The sequence below is a fragment of the Ipomoea triloba genome, chromosome 15 (genome assembly GCF_003576645.1).
Source record: "Ipomoea triloba cultivar NCNSP0323 chromosome 15, ASM357664v1".
Classification (NCBI taxonomy): domain Eukaryota; kingdom Viridiplantae; phylum Streptophyta; class Magnoliopsida; order Solanales; family Convolvulaceae; genus Ipomoea; species Ipomoea triloba.
This window is the reverse complement of record NC_044930.1, coordinates 4,886,340-4,904,666: the sequence shown is the minus strand read 5'-3', so window position 1 is coordinate 4,904,666 and position 18,327 is coordinate 4,886,340. Positions and strand designations below refer to the sequence as shown.

Genomic DNA, 18,327 nt, shown 5'->3' with positions numbered 1-18,327 from the left:
CCAAACACCTCTCATATAGGTTGATCACCCCTACACAAGAGTCAAAGTGGATCACCACTCACACAATCAAACTCATAATCAAAGCAATTGCAAAACCTAATTGATCAATTCAAAGCTCAAGAATATCCATACAACATTGCTTAATCCAAATCCACAAAGATCTATCTAATCATACTTGGAATTGAAAAAGCAAAAGACAAAAGTAATAACAAGAAATTAAAAGGAAGACTTAGCTTGAAATTAAGCCTTGAACTTGAAATTGAATGTAGATCTCAATCTTGCAACAATGGAATTCTTCTCTAATTCTAATCTAAACCTAAGAATTGCAATGTGGAGTGAATTGGGAGACATCTCTCTAGGCTAATCCTAGAGAGAGAAATATTCTAAAGTGGTCTAAAACTGAAGTGTGATGGCTCCCCTGCAAAATAGCTCAATTCCCCTTTTAAATCTCGCCCAACCGCCAATTTTCCGCGATGGACGCACGTGTGGACGCGCGTCCACTGCGATAAATACGTCCAGACTTCAACTTCTGCAAGCGTTCTGATGGACGCCCGGGTGGACGCGCGCGTCCACTGCGCGTCCACAGCAGACTGCTGCACAGACTTCAAACTTCAGAGAGTGAAAAATTGGACGCAGGGGTGGACGCCTGGTGGACGCGCGTTGGACGCGCGTCCACTGGGGCGTCCACAGGGCGTTCATGATGTATTTCGCACTCCAACTTCGACTCGTGAATCCTTCTTCGAAATCTAGCCATTTTCTGCCTTTTTGCCCATCTTTTTACCTACAAAATGATTAACCAAGTGTGGAACGGGGTCCAATGGCAATATGAAGCATTCTAACGCAATAAAGGGCTCAAATCAAACACAAAAGCAACGAATTGTGCACTAGACGATCCGATAATGACCTTATAAAGATGGCATCTTTTGCACTTATCATTCATACGCTAATCAAGGAGACTACAGGTAGAACTTGGAATTTCACCGCAGTCTATGGAAGTCCAGTACCTCATCTCCGATGCCGTCTTTGGAGGGCTCTGAGTAGGGGAAAGGTGGCAGTGAATCACCCTGGCTTATCGCAGGAGACTTCAACGCCATAACAAGTAACGCTGAGGGCACGAGCTCCAGTAATGTGGGGATGGTTAGAAATGGTGACTTCACTCACTGGATTTTTGACGAAGCCTTAGTAGATCTTGGATATTCCGGTCAGAATTTTACTTGGAAGCGGGGAAGGGAAGAGGGAACCTTTAGGGGTGCTCGACTCGACCGCGCTTTGTGCTCTATGGAATGGATAGATCGGAATAGGAATACCACCGTTACTCATCTCACGGCAGTAGAGTCTGACCATTGTCCGATTTTGATTGATATCGACCTAAAAACAAAAACAGGTGGAGATGTTTTTATGTTCCAAGGGGCTTGGACTACACATCCGCTTTTTCTAGACTATGTCAACAAGCATTGGAATGCGGAGGAAACCGTGTGGAGCAATAAAAATAGCATGGCCATCAAACTTAAGGAATGGAATCAGAATGTATTTGGAAACATCCATCATAGGAAAAACAAGCTCTTGCGGCGTCTTGATGGGGTCCAAAAACATTTAGACCTCGGGGGACACTCTGGGCTTATCAAACTGGAACGAAAATTACGCAAGGATTTGGAAGACACTCTACACTAGGAAGAAATTTTATGGTTCCAGCAAGCTAGAGAAGAGTGGATTGCTTCGGGAGACCGTAACACCAAGTTCTACCATGCAGCCACAAAGATCAAGAAGGCAAGCACAAGGAGGCATACCCTTACTGACGCTAATGGTAACCCTCTGACCGATGAGGTTCTCATCGAAAATGTAATTCAGGATTATTTTACCAAAATTTTCACAAGAGAGGATGAAGTTGATTTATCTTGTACTCCACATGGTTGTTTCCCGGTCCTGAGGGAGGAGGTTTGGACTTGTTTTAATGCTGCGGTCTCACTAGAGGAAACCAGAGTGGCGCTTTTTGACATGAGTCCTTTGAAAGCACCTGGGCCTGATGGTTTTCACGCCAAGTTCTATCAGAAGGCTTGGCAAGTTGTTGGAGGATCGGTTTTCAAGCAAGTAGAGCAGTTCATGATGTCCGGAAATATTGAAGAAGGCATTAACGATACTTTTATTGCCCTCATTCCGAAGACTAATTCCCCCACCAGTGCCAGTCAGTATAGACCGATCAGTCTATGCAACGTCATCTACAAAATCATTACAAAAGTTATGACCAACCGTATTAAGCCCATCCTGAGAAGGTTAATTGGACATGAGCAAAGCAGCTTTGTGCCGGGCAGGCAAATAACGGATAATATCTTGATTTATCAAGAAGCTGTCCACTCAATGCTAAATAGACAAGGAAAGAAGGGACTTATGATCCTGAAAATCGATCTCGAGAAGGCCTATGATAGGCTTAATTGGGATTTTATTAGAGACACCCTTTCGGACGTTGGCATGAGCACGGAATGGATTAGAAACATAATGGCCTGTGTTGAATCCCCTCGTTTGAAAGTTTTATGGAACGGTAAACAGTTGGATCAAATCATACCAACTCGGGGCATTCGCCAGGGTGATGCTATTTCTCCCTATTTGTTCGTTATGTGCATGGAGAAGCTTAGCCATATCATCAAAGATGAGGCCAATCGGGGGAACTGGAAAGGAGTACGTTTATCCAGGTATGGCCCTCTTCTCACCCACTTATTTTTTGCTGACGACCTTGTTTTGTTTGCTGAGGCCCCGCAGGAACAGATTCATGTCATTTCCTATTGCTTGGATAGATTCAGTCAGGCCTCGGGTCAAAAAGTAAGCCTATCTAAGTCCCAAATTTTTTTCTCAAACAATGTGGATAGAGAAGAAGGGCAGAGAATTGTATCGATAGCAGGAATCCCGGAGACTAAGGACCTTGGCAGGTATTTAGGAGTGCCTACTCTCCATGGTCGACTCACTAACAACCTGTTAGCCCCCATGCTTGAAAAGATCGATGAACGTTTAAACGGGTGGAAAACTAATTTTTTATCTCTGGCCGGGAGACAAATTCTTGCGCAATCAGTTTTGCAAGCGATTCCGTACTATAATATGCAAACTATCTATATGCCTGCTAGGATTTGGGAGGAGATAGATAAGCGCATTCGGAGATTTCTCTGGGGAGGTACCCCTGAGGCTCGTAAGTGCCATCTAGTTTGTTGGGCAGATGTTATTAAAGCTAAGAATGAGGGAGGACTGGGTCTCAGGTCTGCCAAGGAAATGAACATTGCTTTCATGGCAAAACTCGGCTGGCAAATTGCAACGAATAGCGACAGCTTGTGGGTTCAGGTTTTGAAAGAGAAGTATGCGCATGGTAAAATGGGGTTTGAAGCAATCAGTCCTAAGCGAGCATGTTCGAATGCTTGGAGAGGCATTCTTGCAGCACTTCCAGTTTTGCGACAGGGTTCCAGATTTCAGGTTAATAATGGAAGAACTACCAAGTTTTGGACAGATTCGTGGGTACACGATAAGCCGCTTGCTGAAGTCATTCAAAGCCATACTACTATTGTGGATGGAGAGCACCGAGTCATTGACTACTGGAGTGATGAGCGAGGCTGGGAATGGGATGCTATGCCGCCTCTCCCGGAGAGCACCAAACAACGAATGCAGCTTATCACTGTCAATGACAATAATGGCGAGGATGAGAGCTTCTGGACGGGAGAACCAACTGGTAAGATCTCTGTTAGTTCTGTTTATTCATTACTTCATGGCTACTCGATTAATATGCAGGGAAGGGTGTGGAGCACTCTATGGAAGATGAAGGTCCCAAATAAGATGAAGACGTTCCTTTGGACTGCACTACATGACCGGGTAATGGGTAATGCTGAGAGGAAAAGGCGCAGACTCACCAATGATGATAGCTGCGGCATTTGCATCGGCGAAATGGAGTCGGCTGACCACATCTTGAGAAACTGTAAGAACGCGAATGACATATGGGTGGCCTTCGTCCCGCGACGCGAACGAACACGTTGGCGCCAAATGAGTTTCAAGGACTGGATTGGGGCTAATATCACTGGTAATGGCATTGGCTATGGGGATCAAGAATGGCCTCGCCTCTTCATGGTCATTATCTGGTGGCTGTGGCGATGGCGCTGCGATCGAGTTTTCACTGGACGGGAAGTGATGTCACACTACAAAGTTGCTTGGATTAAGGAAACCGTGGAGGAGATTGCTCGTGCGTTTGATCGCTCAAGCCTGGCGAGAGGAGTCAGAATTCTCCAACTGCGGTGGGGCGCGTCACAAGATCATCGTTTCACTCTGAACGTCGACGGGAGCGTTAAAACTGGGTCCAACAAGGCTGGCGTGGGAGGCGTCATCCGGAATAAAATGGGCGTATGGGTTGAAGGTTTAGCTGGTGCTACCGATTACGCTGAAGCATCCATTGTTGAGGCAAGAGCGATTCTTGAGTGTTTGAGGTGGGCATGGCAGAGAGGAATCCGAGACATTGAGGTTCAGTCTGATGCAAAGAACGTCATCCTTTGGATACGCAAGAATTCTGCGATTCGTGGACCTTTGGGGCATATCATCAGTGAAGTCCGGGGTTGGCTTAACCGGGATTGGACAGTTGCTCTTAGAGTGATCTATAGAGAGCAGAATAGAGTGGCCGATCGTTTGGCGTCACTCGGTGCTTGTCAACTAGGAGGCCGGAGATTTCTCGAGGTGTGCCCCATCTTTGGGGAGGAGGCATATCTTGACGACTTGGTGCATGTCACCTGGGCGAGAAGAGTGGTGGAGCATACTTCCTGTTAGAGCTCTTGGGGTTCCCCCTCCTTTTCAGATATAAAAAAAAAAAAAAAAAGTTAGGCATATCATATGGTGTCATCTCTAGAGAGGGTTGCCATGCATGGCTAAAATTCAGCATGTGAATGAAGTTACAAATTTTCATCTCCAAAGGGTCCAACTAGCTAGTGAGCCAGCCCAACATCGATTTTCTTTTAAATATTTAAACCATTATACAACAAAGAAAATATAGAAGATCCCATCCTAGATTGTCCCTATGTGCACTGGTTCAAAATTTGACATAGGAATTTTTTAGTATAATTTATAGAGTAAGGTAAAATTTGACATACAATAATCTTATTAAATGCAACAAATATAGAATCTGATGACATGATTTAGACGTGCCTTTTGCCATTTTCAAATTGATTTTTCTGTCCCATTAAAGCAACCTCAGGGAGGGGACCAATTCATTAATGTAAAAATTCCAAGGTTTCATGGTCAATTAATTCTAACCGAAATGGAAAAAGTCATGGTAACGTTGGAACATGTCGCTTATTAGTACCATGCATCAGCTGCAATTTGTTTAGACTTTTGTGTTAAATGCATGGAAATATGGCACAACCAGCTGAGGAAGTGCGTGTGGGAAGTGGTGGGAATTGACTTGAGTAAACTCGATCATAGGAAATTTGAGAGATTCACGGAGAAGCTAGCGAACCAATGCGGCAAATTTCAAAGATGATGATAATGATGATGATGATGCAGACTCAGCCAAATTACTACCTAAACTTTGATATGTATGGTCGTTAATCAAAGAATCTCCTCATCAAAGAATCTCAAATCCATATAGGGTATTAATAGAATTTTATGGCCGACCCAACTTTTATATGTCCATCTATGTTGGAAGTTGGAACTCTCCCCCATGAATACTCTCGAGTAGGGTACTCAATCAAGAATATGTCTCAGCGCTCGGAATCCACAGTTTGATTACATTACCCAAGAAACAGGAGGGACTCAATAGTCAAACCCCTCGTAGGGGAGCTGGATTTGTGTGGACTGTTGGAAAAATGACATAAAATGACATTTTAAGTGGTCATTTTGTGGTACAATTATATGTGGAGTCCACTTCTGATTTGGGTCGGGTCAAAGTTGATTCGGATTTTCCGTAGTTAGACGAAGAGATTGACATATTGTACGCTCAAAATGAATAATAGGTGAATGAGAAATTGGTTCTCAAAGTAGACCCATTTGAGATGGAATTTGGGTGTGGAAAAGCTTAAGGGTTTGTTTGGGAAGCAATAAAATGACTTCTGGTTTCTGAAAACAGTTTCATTTCCCGTGTTTGGATGTATTATGGAAAATTGTCTTTGTGTGTTTGGTTCATTTTTTGGAAAATTGGTAGAATTGTATAATTAAACATTGTAATTATTTTATTTAAAATATAAAAATTATAATAATATTAAAATAATATTATTTATTAAAAAATAGAATTTAAAAAAAAAAAGTATCACAATTTTCCGGCGGTTTTCCCACCTCCTTGGTCCACGGTCATGGGTGATATGACTTGGTTTTGGCCGAGAACATGCAAAATGATCATTTTGGCGATTCCAGAAAATGACTTACGGAAAAAAAATCTCGTAAGTCATTTTCCAGAATAATGAACTGATTTTCCTTAATCAACGGAAAATCCACATTTTTCCGAACGTTGCCAAACACCGAAAATTCGGAAAACATTTTCCAAAAGCTATTTTACAGGTTAACAAACACACCCTAAAGTAGCTTTTGTCCCACATTGGTTGGGAAAGTGAGTTTGGACCACTATTTATACAAGAGCCATTTTAAAACATATTGACTTGTATTGCAAATCAAATCTCAAAATGAACCCATCTCAAAAAGAGGCTTTTACACCTATACTCTAACAATTCCACGGAAAAAAAAAAAATTAATGCTATTCTTTTTCTTGTTAATATAATTTATCTCATAATGTTTACTTTTACAATGAAATTCTTCATATTTATTTGTATTTGTGAATTGGAACTCCGCCCATCCCATTTTAAGAAAAAACAATTATATCAATATTAATCTAAACATGAACGTCGACCATATATTCTAGGGGAAGTAGAAAACGTGATCTGATGGTAAGATTGGAACATTTAGCTGCTTATTAGTACCTTTCATCAACTACAATTATTGCTTATGGACTTATCATAATATCATCTCTCCAGCTATAAGAGCCACAGGACTAGGACTATTTATGAACAGACAAATAAGGCACAACTGGACGATAACGTTTCAATTCATACATATATTTAACGTAGATAGGACGTCCTGGGAGATGCTAGCTAGCTACAACTCGACGCCAATTGTATTCAAACATGCATGATAGATGCATGCAGACCCAGGCCGCCAATCACTCTGTTCTGTTCTGTATGCAAGCTCTTTCATCAAAGGGTGGAGCATTAGCATATCATCCATATACCATATAGCGTATAAATACACTTTCATTGCCACCCAAACTTTTATCTATAGAATCGGTAATATATTACATTTACATCTTGAATAATATAATTATGGAAAAAGTATGTGGCGGCCCTGTTGCAGCATGTTGGTGTTGTTTATTAATGGTGTTCCTGTCAGGCTCCGCTATTGCCCAGACGAGAAGCAACGCTCCCATTGCTCGTCCAGGTTGCCCCACCCAATGCGGAAACTTGACGGTTCCCTACCCCTTCGGAATCGTGGACCCATCAGGCGGATTTGGCGGAACCGAGACAGGAAGTCAATGCGCACTTGATCCCGGATTCCAGATATTCTGCGACACTACTTCTTCCGGTCAAGCCTTACCAATCTTTATTGGATGGAATGGGCTCGGGCTGCTCGAGCCGCCCCGGCCGCCCCCGCCTCCCGGGCCTCCCAGGTCGCCCCCGCCTCCCGGGCAGCCTGGGCCTCCCAGGTCTCCCCCGCCTCCCGGGCAGCCTGGGCCTCCCGGGTCGACCCCGCCTCCCGGGCCGCTCCGGCAGTTCGGCTTTGTCTATAACATATCAGAAACCCAGATTTCGGTTTTGCAGCCCCGAGCGATACCAACCAATTGCTACGACTCCAAAGGAGCATTGGTTCCTAATCCGCCATTTCTACACTCAACCTATTGGGTACTGTCCATAGAAAGATTTTATCACTACAGCCTCTCCCCTGAAAACAAGATAACCACAGTTGGCTGCGACGATACTCTCGTCATATCCGACGGAACCAATATTATTTCCACATGCACTTCCACGTGTTCTAATGCCTCTCAACTGCCTCACAATGGGACTTGTTCCGGTATCGGCTGCTGCCAATTACCCATACCAAAAGGCTCCAACAAGGACTACAATATTAGCACGGTCAGTGCCACGAACCACACCAGGGTCTGGTCCTTCAATCCCTGCTCCCACACGTTTCTTGGAGACACAAGTCGGTTCAGATTCCTTGGTGCATCTGATTTGAGCAATCCTGATTTCACATGGAGGATTTCTGAAACTGTTCCAGTGGTTCTAGACTGGGCAATTGGAGTCATGAGTTGCAAAGAAGCCCAAAACAGTAGTGGATATGCATGCCAAGCCAATAGCCATTGCGTAGATTCCGACACGGGATATGGAGGTTATCGCTGCCAATGCAATTATGGTTATAAAGGCAACCCATATCTCACTCAAGGCTGCGTCATCGGGTTAGGTAAGGCTTTTTATTCGTAAAAATACTAAGAATAAGGTTTAAATTGCTCTTTGTTTATTTAATAATAACAATAAGGCTTCTTGTTGAAAACAAACAAACTCAAACATATATGTTTGACAATTATTTATGGTATATTATTGGAACCATCTTGTATTATTAGATCGGCCAATTGGAAACTTGAGTTGCAGCAAAGCCCAAAAAAGAAGTGGATATGCATGCCAAGCCAATAGTCATTGCGTAGATTCAAACACAGGAAAGGGAGGTTACTTTTGCAGCTGTGATGATGGTTATGAAGGCAACCCATATCTAAGTCCAGGTTGCACTGGTGTGTAATAACATAAATATTACATTATTATGCTTTTAATTACACTATTCGTTGGGTAAGGATATAATAATGTTGGGTCTTTATATGCTCCAGATATTGATGAATGCAAATATCCAGAGAATAATACATGTATACTGCAATGCAACAACTTTCCTGGGGGCTTCAACTGTAGTTGTCTTGAAGGGTACTATGGCGACGGTAAAAAATATGGTCAGGGTTGCCATATGAACAAAAAGTCAATTTTTTCATGGTTTAAATTCTTTTTAGGTAATGAATTTAGTTCTTAATTTGCTTTCATATTTTTTAAGAATTTGTATATATGAACGTTTACTGATTTCCTGAGGTTCCCACTACCCTACCACCATATATCAATACAGGGATAGGATTGGGAATATTTGCCTTGGCTATTGTGGCTACTTCACTATGCTATATCATCAAGAAAACAAAAAGTGCTAACATGAGGCTCAAGTTCTTTGAACAAAATGGTGGCTTCTTACTGAAACAAAAGATCACCTCCAGCGATGACTCAGAGGTGGTGAAAGTTTATTCTGCCAAAGAGCTCAAGGAAGCTACCAATAACTATGCTCAAGACATGATTTTGGGTCGAGGTGGAAATGGCATTGTATTTAAAGGAAACTTACCAAATATGCTTCAAGTTGCAATTAAAAGATCAAAAACAGTGGATGACACTCAAATTGAGCAGTTCATCAATGAGGTGGTTATTCTTTCTCGAATCAATCACCGCCATGTTGTCAAATTCTTGGGGTGTTGCTTGGAAGCTGAAGTTCCTTTGCTAGTATATGAATATATCTCTAATGGAACTCTGCATCACCATATCCACCGCCAAGCAGGTGCATCGGATTGGTTATCATGGGAAAATCGTTTGAGAATTGCAATTGAAGCTGCCGGTGCACTTGCTTATCTTCACTCCGCTGCATCCATGCCTATAATCCACAGGGACGTCAAGTCAACCAACATATTGATAGACGAAAACTACACTGCAAAGATCTCTGATTTCGGAGCTTCCAGGTTAGTCCCTTTGGATCGTACACATGTGGCAACACTAGTCCAAGGAACACTTGGTTATTTGGACCCAGAATACTTCCAAACAAGCCTGTTAACAGAAAAGAGCGATGTATATAGTTTTGGAGTAGTCTTAGCCGAACTTCTAACAGAAAGGAAACCTGTGTCTCCAAATTTGAGTGAGGAGGAGGATCGAAACTTATCTGCATTTTTTATTCGATCCATGAATGAGAATAGACTGTTTCAGATTCTTGTGCCTAGGCTAGTAAAGGAGGGGACACTTGACCAACTTCAAAGAACTGCAGAGCTTGTGAAAAGATGCCTTCAACTTAATGGAGAAGATAGGCCTAAAATGAAAGAAGTAGCTAGTGAACTTGAAAGTATAAGAATGTACTCTAAGCATTCTTGGGAGGGGCGTTCTTGTTTTGTACATGAAGAGGATGAACCATCAGATCTTTATGCGGTTCTAAATAGCCCATAGTGCTTATTACATGGGATCATGTATAATGCCACACATGAAGGGATGCAAGAGTAGGAACATAATGTTACCCACATGAAAAAATTCCAATAGACTAGCATGTAGGTTGCTTGAATTGGCGCGCTGTTTGAAGTTTCATATTTTATCGAACTTAAATGTATGTTTTTCTTAATATATGCAATTTCTGTTGGTTTTGCTTCCTTTTCTAATGATTATGCATTTAATAGTTTGTTTTCTCAGTTCTATCTAGACTCCTGTTTTAGGCAAAATTAAACATCCTACCTAATGAGTCTTGTATTTTGATTTTAAAAATATTTAGTAAACTCTATTGAATTTTGTTCTTGTTACTTCGTTCTTGTCGTACATTAGTGAGCATCGCAGATTCGCAGCTCACTAAGTTCTCTCTATTTGTTACAATCCAAAATTATATGAAATACGAAAACTTAAACTACTTTGAGTTATTGATGTAACTCTCCCCCTATTGTTAGGGTTCCTCTCTCCCTATTGTTAGGGTTTTAGTACATCTTTCTTTCGGGTGATTCTCTAAAAGAGATACTGAGAATGCATTATATATTATGTTATGATGAATATAAGAGCATCCACAATAAAAGTAGTTTTGGTGTGATTTTTGAGGATGTTTTTATTGAAGTGAAGGAGATAGGATTTTGAGTTCTTCTACAAGTACTTGATTTTTCATCAATGTGGTGGATCCCACCAAATATTAAAAAAAAAAGAAAAAAAAAAGCTTTGTAATACAAAAACAACAGGTACCCCGCGCCTCTGGGCACTCTCCTTTTTTCTTGTAATACAAAAACTCCTCAAAATCTATACTTATTGACTATTGAGAATGTTCTAATATGAGTTCTGTCATATGTATTTCCAATTTTTACTTTATATATATATGACAATTGATTATTAGTTATCTTCATCATGTGTGTCTAAATGAAGATTTCAATATTAAAAAATTTTGTGAGAGAATAAAAGTTAAGAGTAGAATATGAGGAAAAAAAAAATTATTTTCCATATAATATAGTCACGACACAAGTTCCGTATCATCTTCCCTTCAGGCTTCAGTTAGCTCTCCTTTTCAGAGTAACCAAAATGGCAAAATCTATCTTTATAGATTTAAAGAGCATTATGAATGATGTTCATTCATAAGTAATCATAACATGCATTATGAAAATTGGATGTGAAAACTCAAGATATTTAATAGTTATATTATCATGGGTCAAGATGCATCTAGCGACATGCGAACTCATAACACATTCATATTACTTTAATTGGGATTTTTTTTTAAAATAAGACTCATATCCATATGTTTTTAAATTCCTTTAAAGAAAATAAATATATGAACTATACGTACATAAAGACATTACTTTAGTGTAATGTTTATATATATGATGTTTTGTTTTAATGAACATATGGAATAAATATTATATGAACCAAGTATAAAATATAAAGTGTAATGTTTATGTATATTAAGTTTTGTTTTTATGAACGTAGTATAATGTGAATAGAAACACGTGATCATTTTTAGTTTAATGTTTATAGATATTAAAGTTTAGGTTTATGGAGATATAAAACAAATATTATGAACATAGTAAATGAATATAGTGAATGTAAATACATATGATGTACATTTTGTTTAGAATTTATAGACATTAAGGTTTATGTTTATGGAGATATATATAAAACAAATATTATGAACATAATACATACACGATGAATGTTATTAAACATGATTTGTCTGTAATATAATGTTCATGTACATTAAACTTTATTTGTATATAAAAAATATATAGAAGGAACATTATGAACCTACTATAAAATGAATGAAAATACATAAGATATATATTTAGTTAAATGTTTATGGACATTAAAATTTAGATTTATGGACATATAAAACAAATATTATGAACATAGTATATGATAATGCTATTAAATATGATATACTAGTCGAGACTTAATATAAAATGATTATGTTTTGGGTTATAGTCCACCACGCACAGTTGTTATATAGTGGACCACAACACTGTGTGGACTATGATCGTCAAATGAAATTATAGTAGAATTAAAATGATACTTTAATTTATAGTTGCTATAATAAAACTAGTGTGTGGAAAAATAAACTAAAACATATTCTCAAATGAAACTATAGTAGAACTAAAATGATACTTTGGTATTAATATAATTAAACTAGTTTCGGTGAAAAATGAAACTAAAAAACATATCAATATTGTCGAATGGAATTGAAGTGTAATTAAAATGATACTTACATCATGGTCTACACTGCTACATGAATCATGGGTGTGGTCCAAAGAAAAATTTGCCCACCACACAAGGACCTTGCGGTCCACGATATAATTTGCCTATGGTATTGCAATTGTTATTCCATGAACTAAGGTTCATATTGCATTGTGAACCCGAATATAAAAATTTTGTATATTCAGTTAACACATTCTGTATTTACGGTTAACAGTTTCTGTACGTGTACACAAATAACTTGATAATTGCTGACATATAATATGATAGCTACAGGTACAGAAATTGTCACTATAGATACAGAATATATAAACTATAGATACAAAATTGAAAGATTATTTTTGAACCAAGGTCTACAATATAAGGTAGATCATGGTGGCTTGGTCAATGATATAGTTTGCCATGATATTGGGACATCAATCGTTATATCGTGGACCAGGGTCCAAAGTGCCCTCGTCCGAAACGACGTCATTTACCTAAGTTAGTGGGGGAGTTGAAGCGCGACGGACACTGTTCCATCCGTCCATTTCCCGTTATGTGTAATTTTGTGTATTCTATTGAGTGTTTATATGTTGAAAGTGTGTAACCAATAGATATACAATGAACTCAGATCTATCTTGCAAGGTAGACTCATCGTAATTTAATGTTAAATGTTCATAATTTACATATTTAATGTTCACAATTTAATTTGTGAATATTTAGTAGGTAAATTGTGAACATTAAGTATGTAATATTTAATATATAAAATGTGAATATTCAGTAAATAAATTGTGTATTTTAGACGCAAATTTACATAATAATTTGCCGTGTGCAACCACCCGAGTCGAAGAAAATCTCAAAATCATTTTAACACGTTCACCATTGCTCCGCTGTAAAATTAGAAATTCTGCGAAGAAGCAGAGGAGAGGGCGCGGAGCCGGCGGGCGCGTACTGTGTTGCTGTGCTTCAGCAACACCTTAAAGACGGCGTTCAACTCCTTCTCCTTCTCCTTCTCCGCGAACCCTTCTTACTATCAATGGCCGAAGAGAAGCAGAAAGGGGGGAAACCCACCATTCCGCCCTACATGAAGGCCATTTCCGGATCTCTAGGGGGAATCATGGAGGCCAGCTGCTTGCAGCCCATTGATGTCATCAAGACTCGCCTTCAGCTCGACCGCTCCGGCACCTACAAGGGGATCGCCCACTGCGGCTCCACCATCGTCAAAAACGAAGGCGTCCGCGCTCTCTGGAAGGGCTTGACCCCCTTCGCCACTCATCTCACTCTCAAATACGCGCTTCGGATGGGATCCAACGCCGTCCTGCAGTCTGCCTTCAAGGACTCCCAGACCGGGAATCTCAGTCCCTACGGGAGGCTTCTATCCGGCTTCGGAGCTGGCGTCCTCGAAGCTCTCGTCATCGTCACTCCTTTCGAGGTTCGTTTCCTAATTCCCTCTAATTTCTATCAATTTTCGCTCTCTTGCTTCATTGAACTAAATTTTAGCAATTTGATTTTTATGCCTGGATTGAATTATTTTTGGTTTTATAATTTCTATCTTTCTGAATCATGTGGCCTGCGGCTTTCTGTATTAAAATGTAGAAGTTAATAGATCACTGTTTTTAGATTTAAAAAAATTCGAGTTGGTGGGGGCTTTAGGAAAAAGTGTTGTTTTTCTCTTCTAGTTTATAGACAAGAGCCTATGGAAGAATTGCAGAAATCTATTTAATTATAAGATTATTAGATTTTGTTTTTCCTGTTCTTGAGTTCTCAGCAACAAATATCTGGAAGCTCTGAACAGAAGTTTAAATGAAATGAAATGAATGATACCAGGGAGTATTTCAACAGCAAATGTGCCTCAAGTTGATGTTCTTAGTTTGAAATCTTGTAAATTTCAGTCTAATGTGAAATTCAGCATTCTTTGACTAACTTTATGATTGAAGAGGGAAATTCACTTTGTAAGATATCGGAAAGTTCTATTTGATTACGGAGTACTTCTCTATTATTGATTGCAAGATTTTCATTACTAAAGAACCTTCTTTTATCACCGTAGCTGCAAATTAAGCTTTTATTTGAATCTCTTGCTTCTATCTCGAGTCTCTCAAGTTGCATGTGGACATGCCTATTTAGTCTTTCATTTTAGATGTAGTTTGAGTTGGTGGTCTTTTGGTTCTGATCATTGCGGCCCTAAGTCACATCTCTATTGTGTCTAAGGTCGATATCTCAGCTAGTTATGTTGATGCAGGTGGTGAAAATCCGACTACAACAGCAGAGAGGTTTAAGCCCTGAGCTCCTGAAGTACAAGGGGCCTATACACTGTGCCCGAATGATTGTTCGTGAAGACGGGATTCGTGGTCTGTGGGCTGGGGCTGCCCCAACAGTTATGCGAAATGGGACCAACCAGGCAGCCATGTTCACAGCCAAGAATGCATTTGATACGGTATTGTGGAAGAAACATGAAGGTGATGGGAGAGTCCTTCAGCCATGGCAGTCTATGATTTCGGGTTTCCTTGCAGGGACAGCTGGCCCTATATGCACTGGACCTTTTGACGTTGTGAAAACGAGGCTGATGGCTCAAAGCCGATCAGCGGGTGATATGAAGTACAGAGGAATGTTTCATGCCATCTCAACTATATACACCGAAGAAGGTATACGTGCTTTGTGGAAGGGGTTGCTTCCCCGGCTTATGAGGATCCCGCCTGGACAGGCCATCATGTGGGCTGTTGCTGACCAAGTGATTGGCTTGTATGAGAGAAGACATATACAAAATGCAGCGCTATAGGTAGCTTGACAATTACTCCATTCTTTGCCAAGAGCTTGCTAGCTGTTTTGGCCACTTTAGATTCCTTTAAATTATTGGTAATCTCGAGTGAGGGACAGTTCTCTTGTCCCTGGCAAATGGTATGTGACTAGGCTGCACTGAGACTTCCTAAGTTTTGCTTGGAGCACCTGTTTCTTAGAGGCTCAATAGAAGACTATAGGATTGCTGTATTGTTTGTTTGTTTGTTTGTTTTTTTTTTTTTAAATCAACAATAAGAAATTTCGTTCGAAACAATGAGGTGGTTATTACCAGAGTTTAAACAACAATAAAATATTAACATATAGTAATAGTCAGGACAACTTCAACTATGTTAGTTCGATGATTAACCAACATGGTTGACGTGGTGGTTCAGCACCTTGTCCCTTAAGCATGAGGTTGTGGATTCGATCCCCACCCAGGTGAATGGAGCAAACCATCTCGCTGTCCGGGAAAAACCAAAAAAAAAAGAAGAACTTTTTGTGATATAGGGACAATCTCAGTTAAATTTGAATTTGCTTCTCCATGATATAACGATAACATCTGCCAAGTTAGTGGACAGGAAAGACCATAAAATCATTTTACTATTTCCATTAGCCTATCTCCATATTCTTGTTAATCGTTTGGTTCAAAGAATTCCTAATCCCTAATCAAAAGATTTAGGCATTGACTTGTTAACTGGTCACATGAGTGAAGTTTGGAAGAAGAGATTAGAGATCGAGTCTTACCGGATTTTGTAAATGTGCAATTACACCCATCAACATTTGATTTTGATGTAATGAAGCCTACTGGCAAGATTTCGGCGAAATTTCAGGCAAAAAATGATTGGGTTGCCTTCTGGCCGGAGAAATGAACCTTAGTCTCTCTTGGTGGTCACCGATCATTTTTTGCCTAAAATTTTGTTAGCTGATTATTGAAACCCTAATTACCTGTAATAGCAGATAATTAATCGTTTTTGGACTTTATTGCATCAAAATTAATTGTTGATGAGTATAATTGGATATTTAAAAAGTTGCTAATTGACTTTTCATACAATTTGAGGGTCCATTTGACCCATTTTCTCAATTTGATTCATCAGTTAAAGGCGGAAACCCTAGCTGGAGAAAGCTGCCTGTGCTATATATACCACATACATTCTGCAAGTCTGCCGCAGAACAACCTACACCCTCCGCTTCCGACTCAACTCTTCGCTCTCATAGGCATAGCTACCCGATCTCTGTGTACTTATTCGACGCACACACAACATAACGCCATTTCATAGTTCTCTAGTAAGTTTCATTGTTTAGAAGTATAAATTGGCGTTGGTTTTGTGAATAATTAAATCTGTTTCATTTTCATACCCCAATCCTTTGTGATTCAAATTCATTGCAGTAAAAAAGTAAACACAAATGAGGCAACTTTGCCGAGGTGATTGATTTTGTGTTGATTCCCTCTTTTCCCTGTTGCCTATATTCTCTGTGGTCAAGCTTGGAGCTACAAAAGTTGTTGAACTGTATAAGTGTTGACACCATCCATCTCTAGCGTGACTATATTGTATTATCACTTTTCATTCGAAAAGAATTTTTTTTATTCTTTTTGTTTGTATCAGGGTGTTAAGCTTTTTATTGTTGAAGTATGATTCTCTATGTGATGATGATATGTATGGCTATGGATTTGTATCCAATGAAGCTTTCTTTTTGTCATAGTTACACTGATAGGGAATCATATTCATAGTACCATTTGCCCTGTTTCTTTTTCTTTCAGCCCAAAATGTGGTCCAATTCCACTTCTGTGTTCAAACTTTGATAGAAACAATGATGTTTTTGTAAGCAAGTCAGCTTCTTTGTTCAGATTCTGAGATATCCCGATCTGGACAATTGTTTTACTCAAAACTTGCAATATGAAATCCAGTGTCACTCACCTGAATCTGAATATTTGCCCTGATGTTTCAGGCCCTTTGTTACTGGTACATTCTTCATAGACATGTAGCAAAATGTTAGTTCTTTGATTGGATTGGACATGGTTGATACAAAAGATGGGAATAGAGTTGCAGTTTGAGAAAGCAAACACACTCTGTCCCTAGACAAATGATAAATGTCTTGAGGCAATTTCTTGGTTTGCAACATTAATGGAGTTTTCACTTCAGCTTTCCAATTTACTCGCCCACAAGATCTATCATTTTCTTTGATCTTGTTGGGCACATGGTTGGATTACATCCCCACTGTTTTTATGATATTTTTCTTCCTCCTTCCTTTCCTATTAAGCAAATAGCCTATAATAGGAGAAACAACGACAAGGTAAATCGAAGCAAAACAAATTTAACAATATATTTTGAATTAATTGATCAGTTGTATCTATATGTGGTGGTGAAAGCTTTGTTAGATGCTATGGAGGTTTGATCATTTTCTATGGGCATTGAGTTGGAATCAATATTGGTGTAGTTATTCTGGCTTTCAACCTGGTATGAAGATGTCTTAGACCATATGGACGCTCTGATAATGTCATTTATTGTTTTCATCATCAGCTTTGAATCGAGTTCTTATTTCTTTTTTGTACATATAATACAAGATTTAAATGTAGTACTTGTACAAGATTGTAACATATCCGTGTAAATCCTATACTTATTTGGTATTTTTATTATCTGATTTTGGTATTATCTCCATGCAATATTAATACAAGTTCTACAACAATATTTGATCACAATTTTACTGGACTAATTCTATGTCCATTGGACCTTGCCTCTAAATTATATATGTTAATATTAAAATGAATTAAAAAATCTAATCAAATTTTATTAGTTGAATCATATTATTTTAATATTTTATGACAATTATTATTATTATTAATATATAATGATACAAATACTAAAGTTTTACTCAAAATGAGTTAATTTTAATTTTTATTTATTCAATTTTGTATTCTTCTCGTCTTTTTAAGTTTAAAATTGATTCGTTTAATATAACTTTAGAACTAAATTTAGTTAATTTGTCAAAGACCTTGTGGTCTAGTGGCACCCGGGTGTCTTGATTTACA

General features: G+C 39.0%; 3 protein-coding genes and 1 long non-coding RNA gene across 4 annotated transcripts; all 4 read left to right on the top strand.

Annotated features, from left to right (window-relative positions):
- Window positions 1-913: 913 nt before the first annotated feature.
- Window positions 914-4,785, top strand: LOC116006838. Its single transcript, XM_031247334.1, has 3 exons — window positions 914-962; window positions 1,079-1,581; window positions 1,693-4,785. The coding sequence occupies exons 1-3, from the start codon at window positions 914-916 to the stop codon at window positions 4,783-4,785; spliced, it is 3,645 nt and encodes a 1,214-aa protein (XP_031103194.1).
- A 2,327-nt stretch (window positions 4,786-7,112) lies between these two features.
- On the top strand, window positions 7,113-10,484 carry LOC116006221 (wall-associated receptor kinase 2-like). Its single transcript, XM_031246518.1, has 5 exons — window positions 7,113-7,286; window positions 7,390-8,457; window positions 8,618-8,782; window positions 8,876-9,049; window positions 9,160-10,484. Exons 1-5 carry the CDS (start codon window positions 7,139-7,141, stop codon window positions 10,284-10,286), a joined length of 2,682 nt encoding a protein of 893 aa, XP_031102378.1. The 5' UTR covers window positions 7,113-7,138; the 3' UTR covers window positions 10,287-10,484.
- Window positions 10,485-13,418: 2,934 nt separating this feature from the next.
- On the top strand, window positions 13,419-15,573 carry LOC116006989 (mitochondrial succinate-fumarate transporter 1). Its single transcript, XM_031247541.1, has 2 exons — window positions 13,419-13,956; window positions 14,764-15,573. The coding sequence occupies exons 1-2, from the start codon at window positions 13,561-13,563 to the stop codon at window positions 15,298-15,300; spliced, it is 933 nt and encodes a 310-aa protein (XP_031103401.1). The 5' UTR covers window positions 13,419-13,560; the 3' UTR covers window positions 15,301-15,573.
- Window positions 15,574-16,266: 693 nt separating this feature from the next.
- On the top strand, window positions 16,267-17,994 carry LOC116006990. The gene is made up of 2 exons (XR_004095192.1): window positions 16,267-16,583; window positions 16,687-17,994. It is a non-coding gene; the product is annotated as an uncharacterized LOC116006990 (long non-coding RNA).
- The last annotated feature ends 333 nt before the right edge of the window (window positions 17,995-18,327 follow it).

What these genes read in the sequence shown, in the direction of transcription:
- LOC116006989 (XM_031247541.1), top strand. Translation starts at nt 13,561, where the DNA reads ATGGCCGAAGAGAAGCAGAAAGGGGGGAAACCCACCATTCCGCCCTAC. An exon ending in TCATCGTCACTCCTTTCGAG is followed by an intron (nt 13,957 to 14,763) that starts GTTCGTTTCCTA and finishes ATGTTGATGCAG; the next exon opens with GTGGTGAAAATCCGACTACA.
- LOC116006221 (XM_031246518.1), top strand. Translation starts at nt 7,139, where the DNA reads ATGCATGCAGACCCAGGCCGCCAATCACTCTGTTCTGTTCTGTATGCA. An exon ending in AGGCTGCGTCATCGGGTTAG is followed by an intron (nt 8,458 to 8,617) that starts GTAAGGCTTTTT and finishes TTGTATTATTAG; the next exon opens with ATCGGCCAATTGGAAACTTG. An exon ending in TCTAAGTCCAGGTTGCACTG is followed by an intron (nt 8,783 to 8,875) that starts GTGTGTAATAAC and finishes TATATGCTCCAG; the next exon opens with ATATTGATGAATGCAAATAT.
- LOC116006838 (XM_031247334.1), top strand. Translation starts at nt 914, where the DNA reads ATGGCATCTTTTGCACTTATCATTCATACGCTAATCAAGGAGACTACA. An exon ending in GCTAATCAAGGAGACTACAG is followed by an intron (nt 963 to 1,078) that starts GTAGAACTTGGA and finishes GGCTTATCGCAG; the next exon opens with GAGACTTCAACGCCATAACA. An exon ending in TCTTGCGGCGTCTTGATGGG is followed by an intron (nt 1,582 to 1,692) that starts GTCCAAAAACAT and finishes TTATGGTTCCAG; the next exon opens with CAAGCTAGAGAAGAGTGGAT.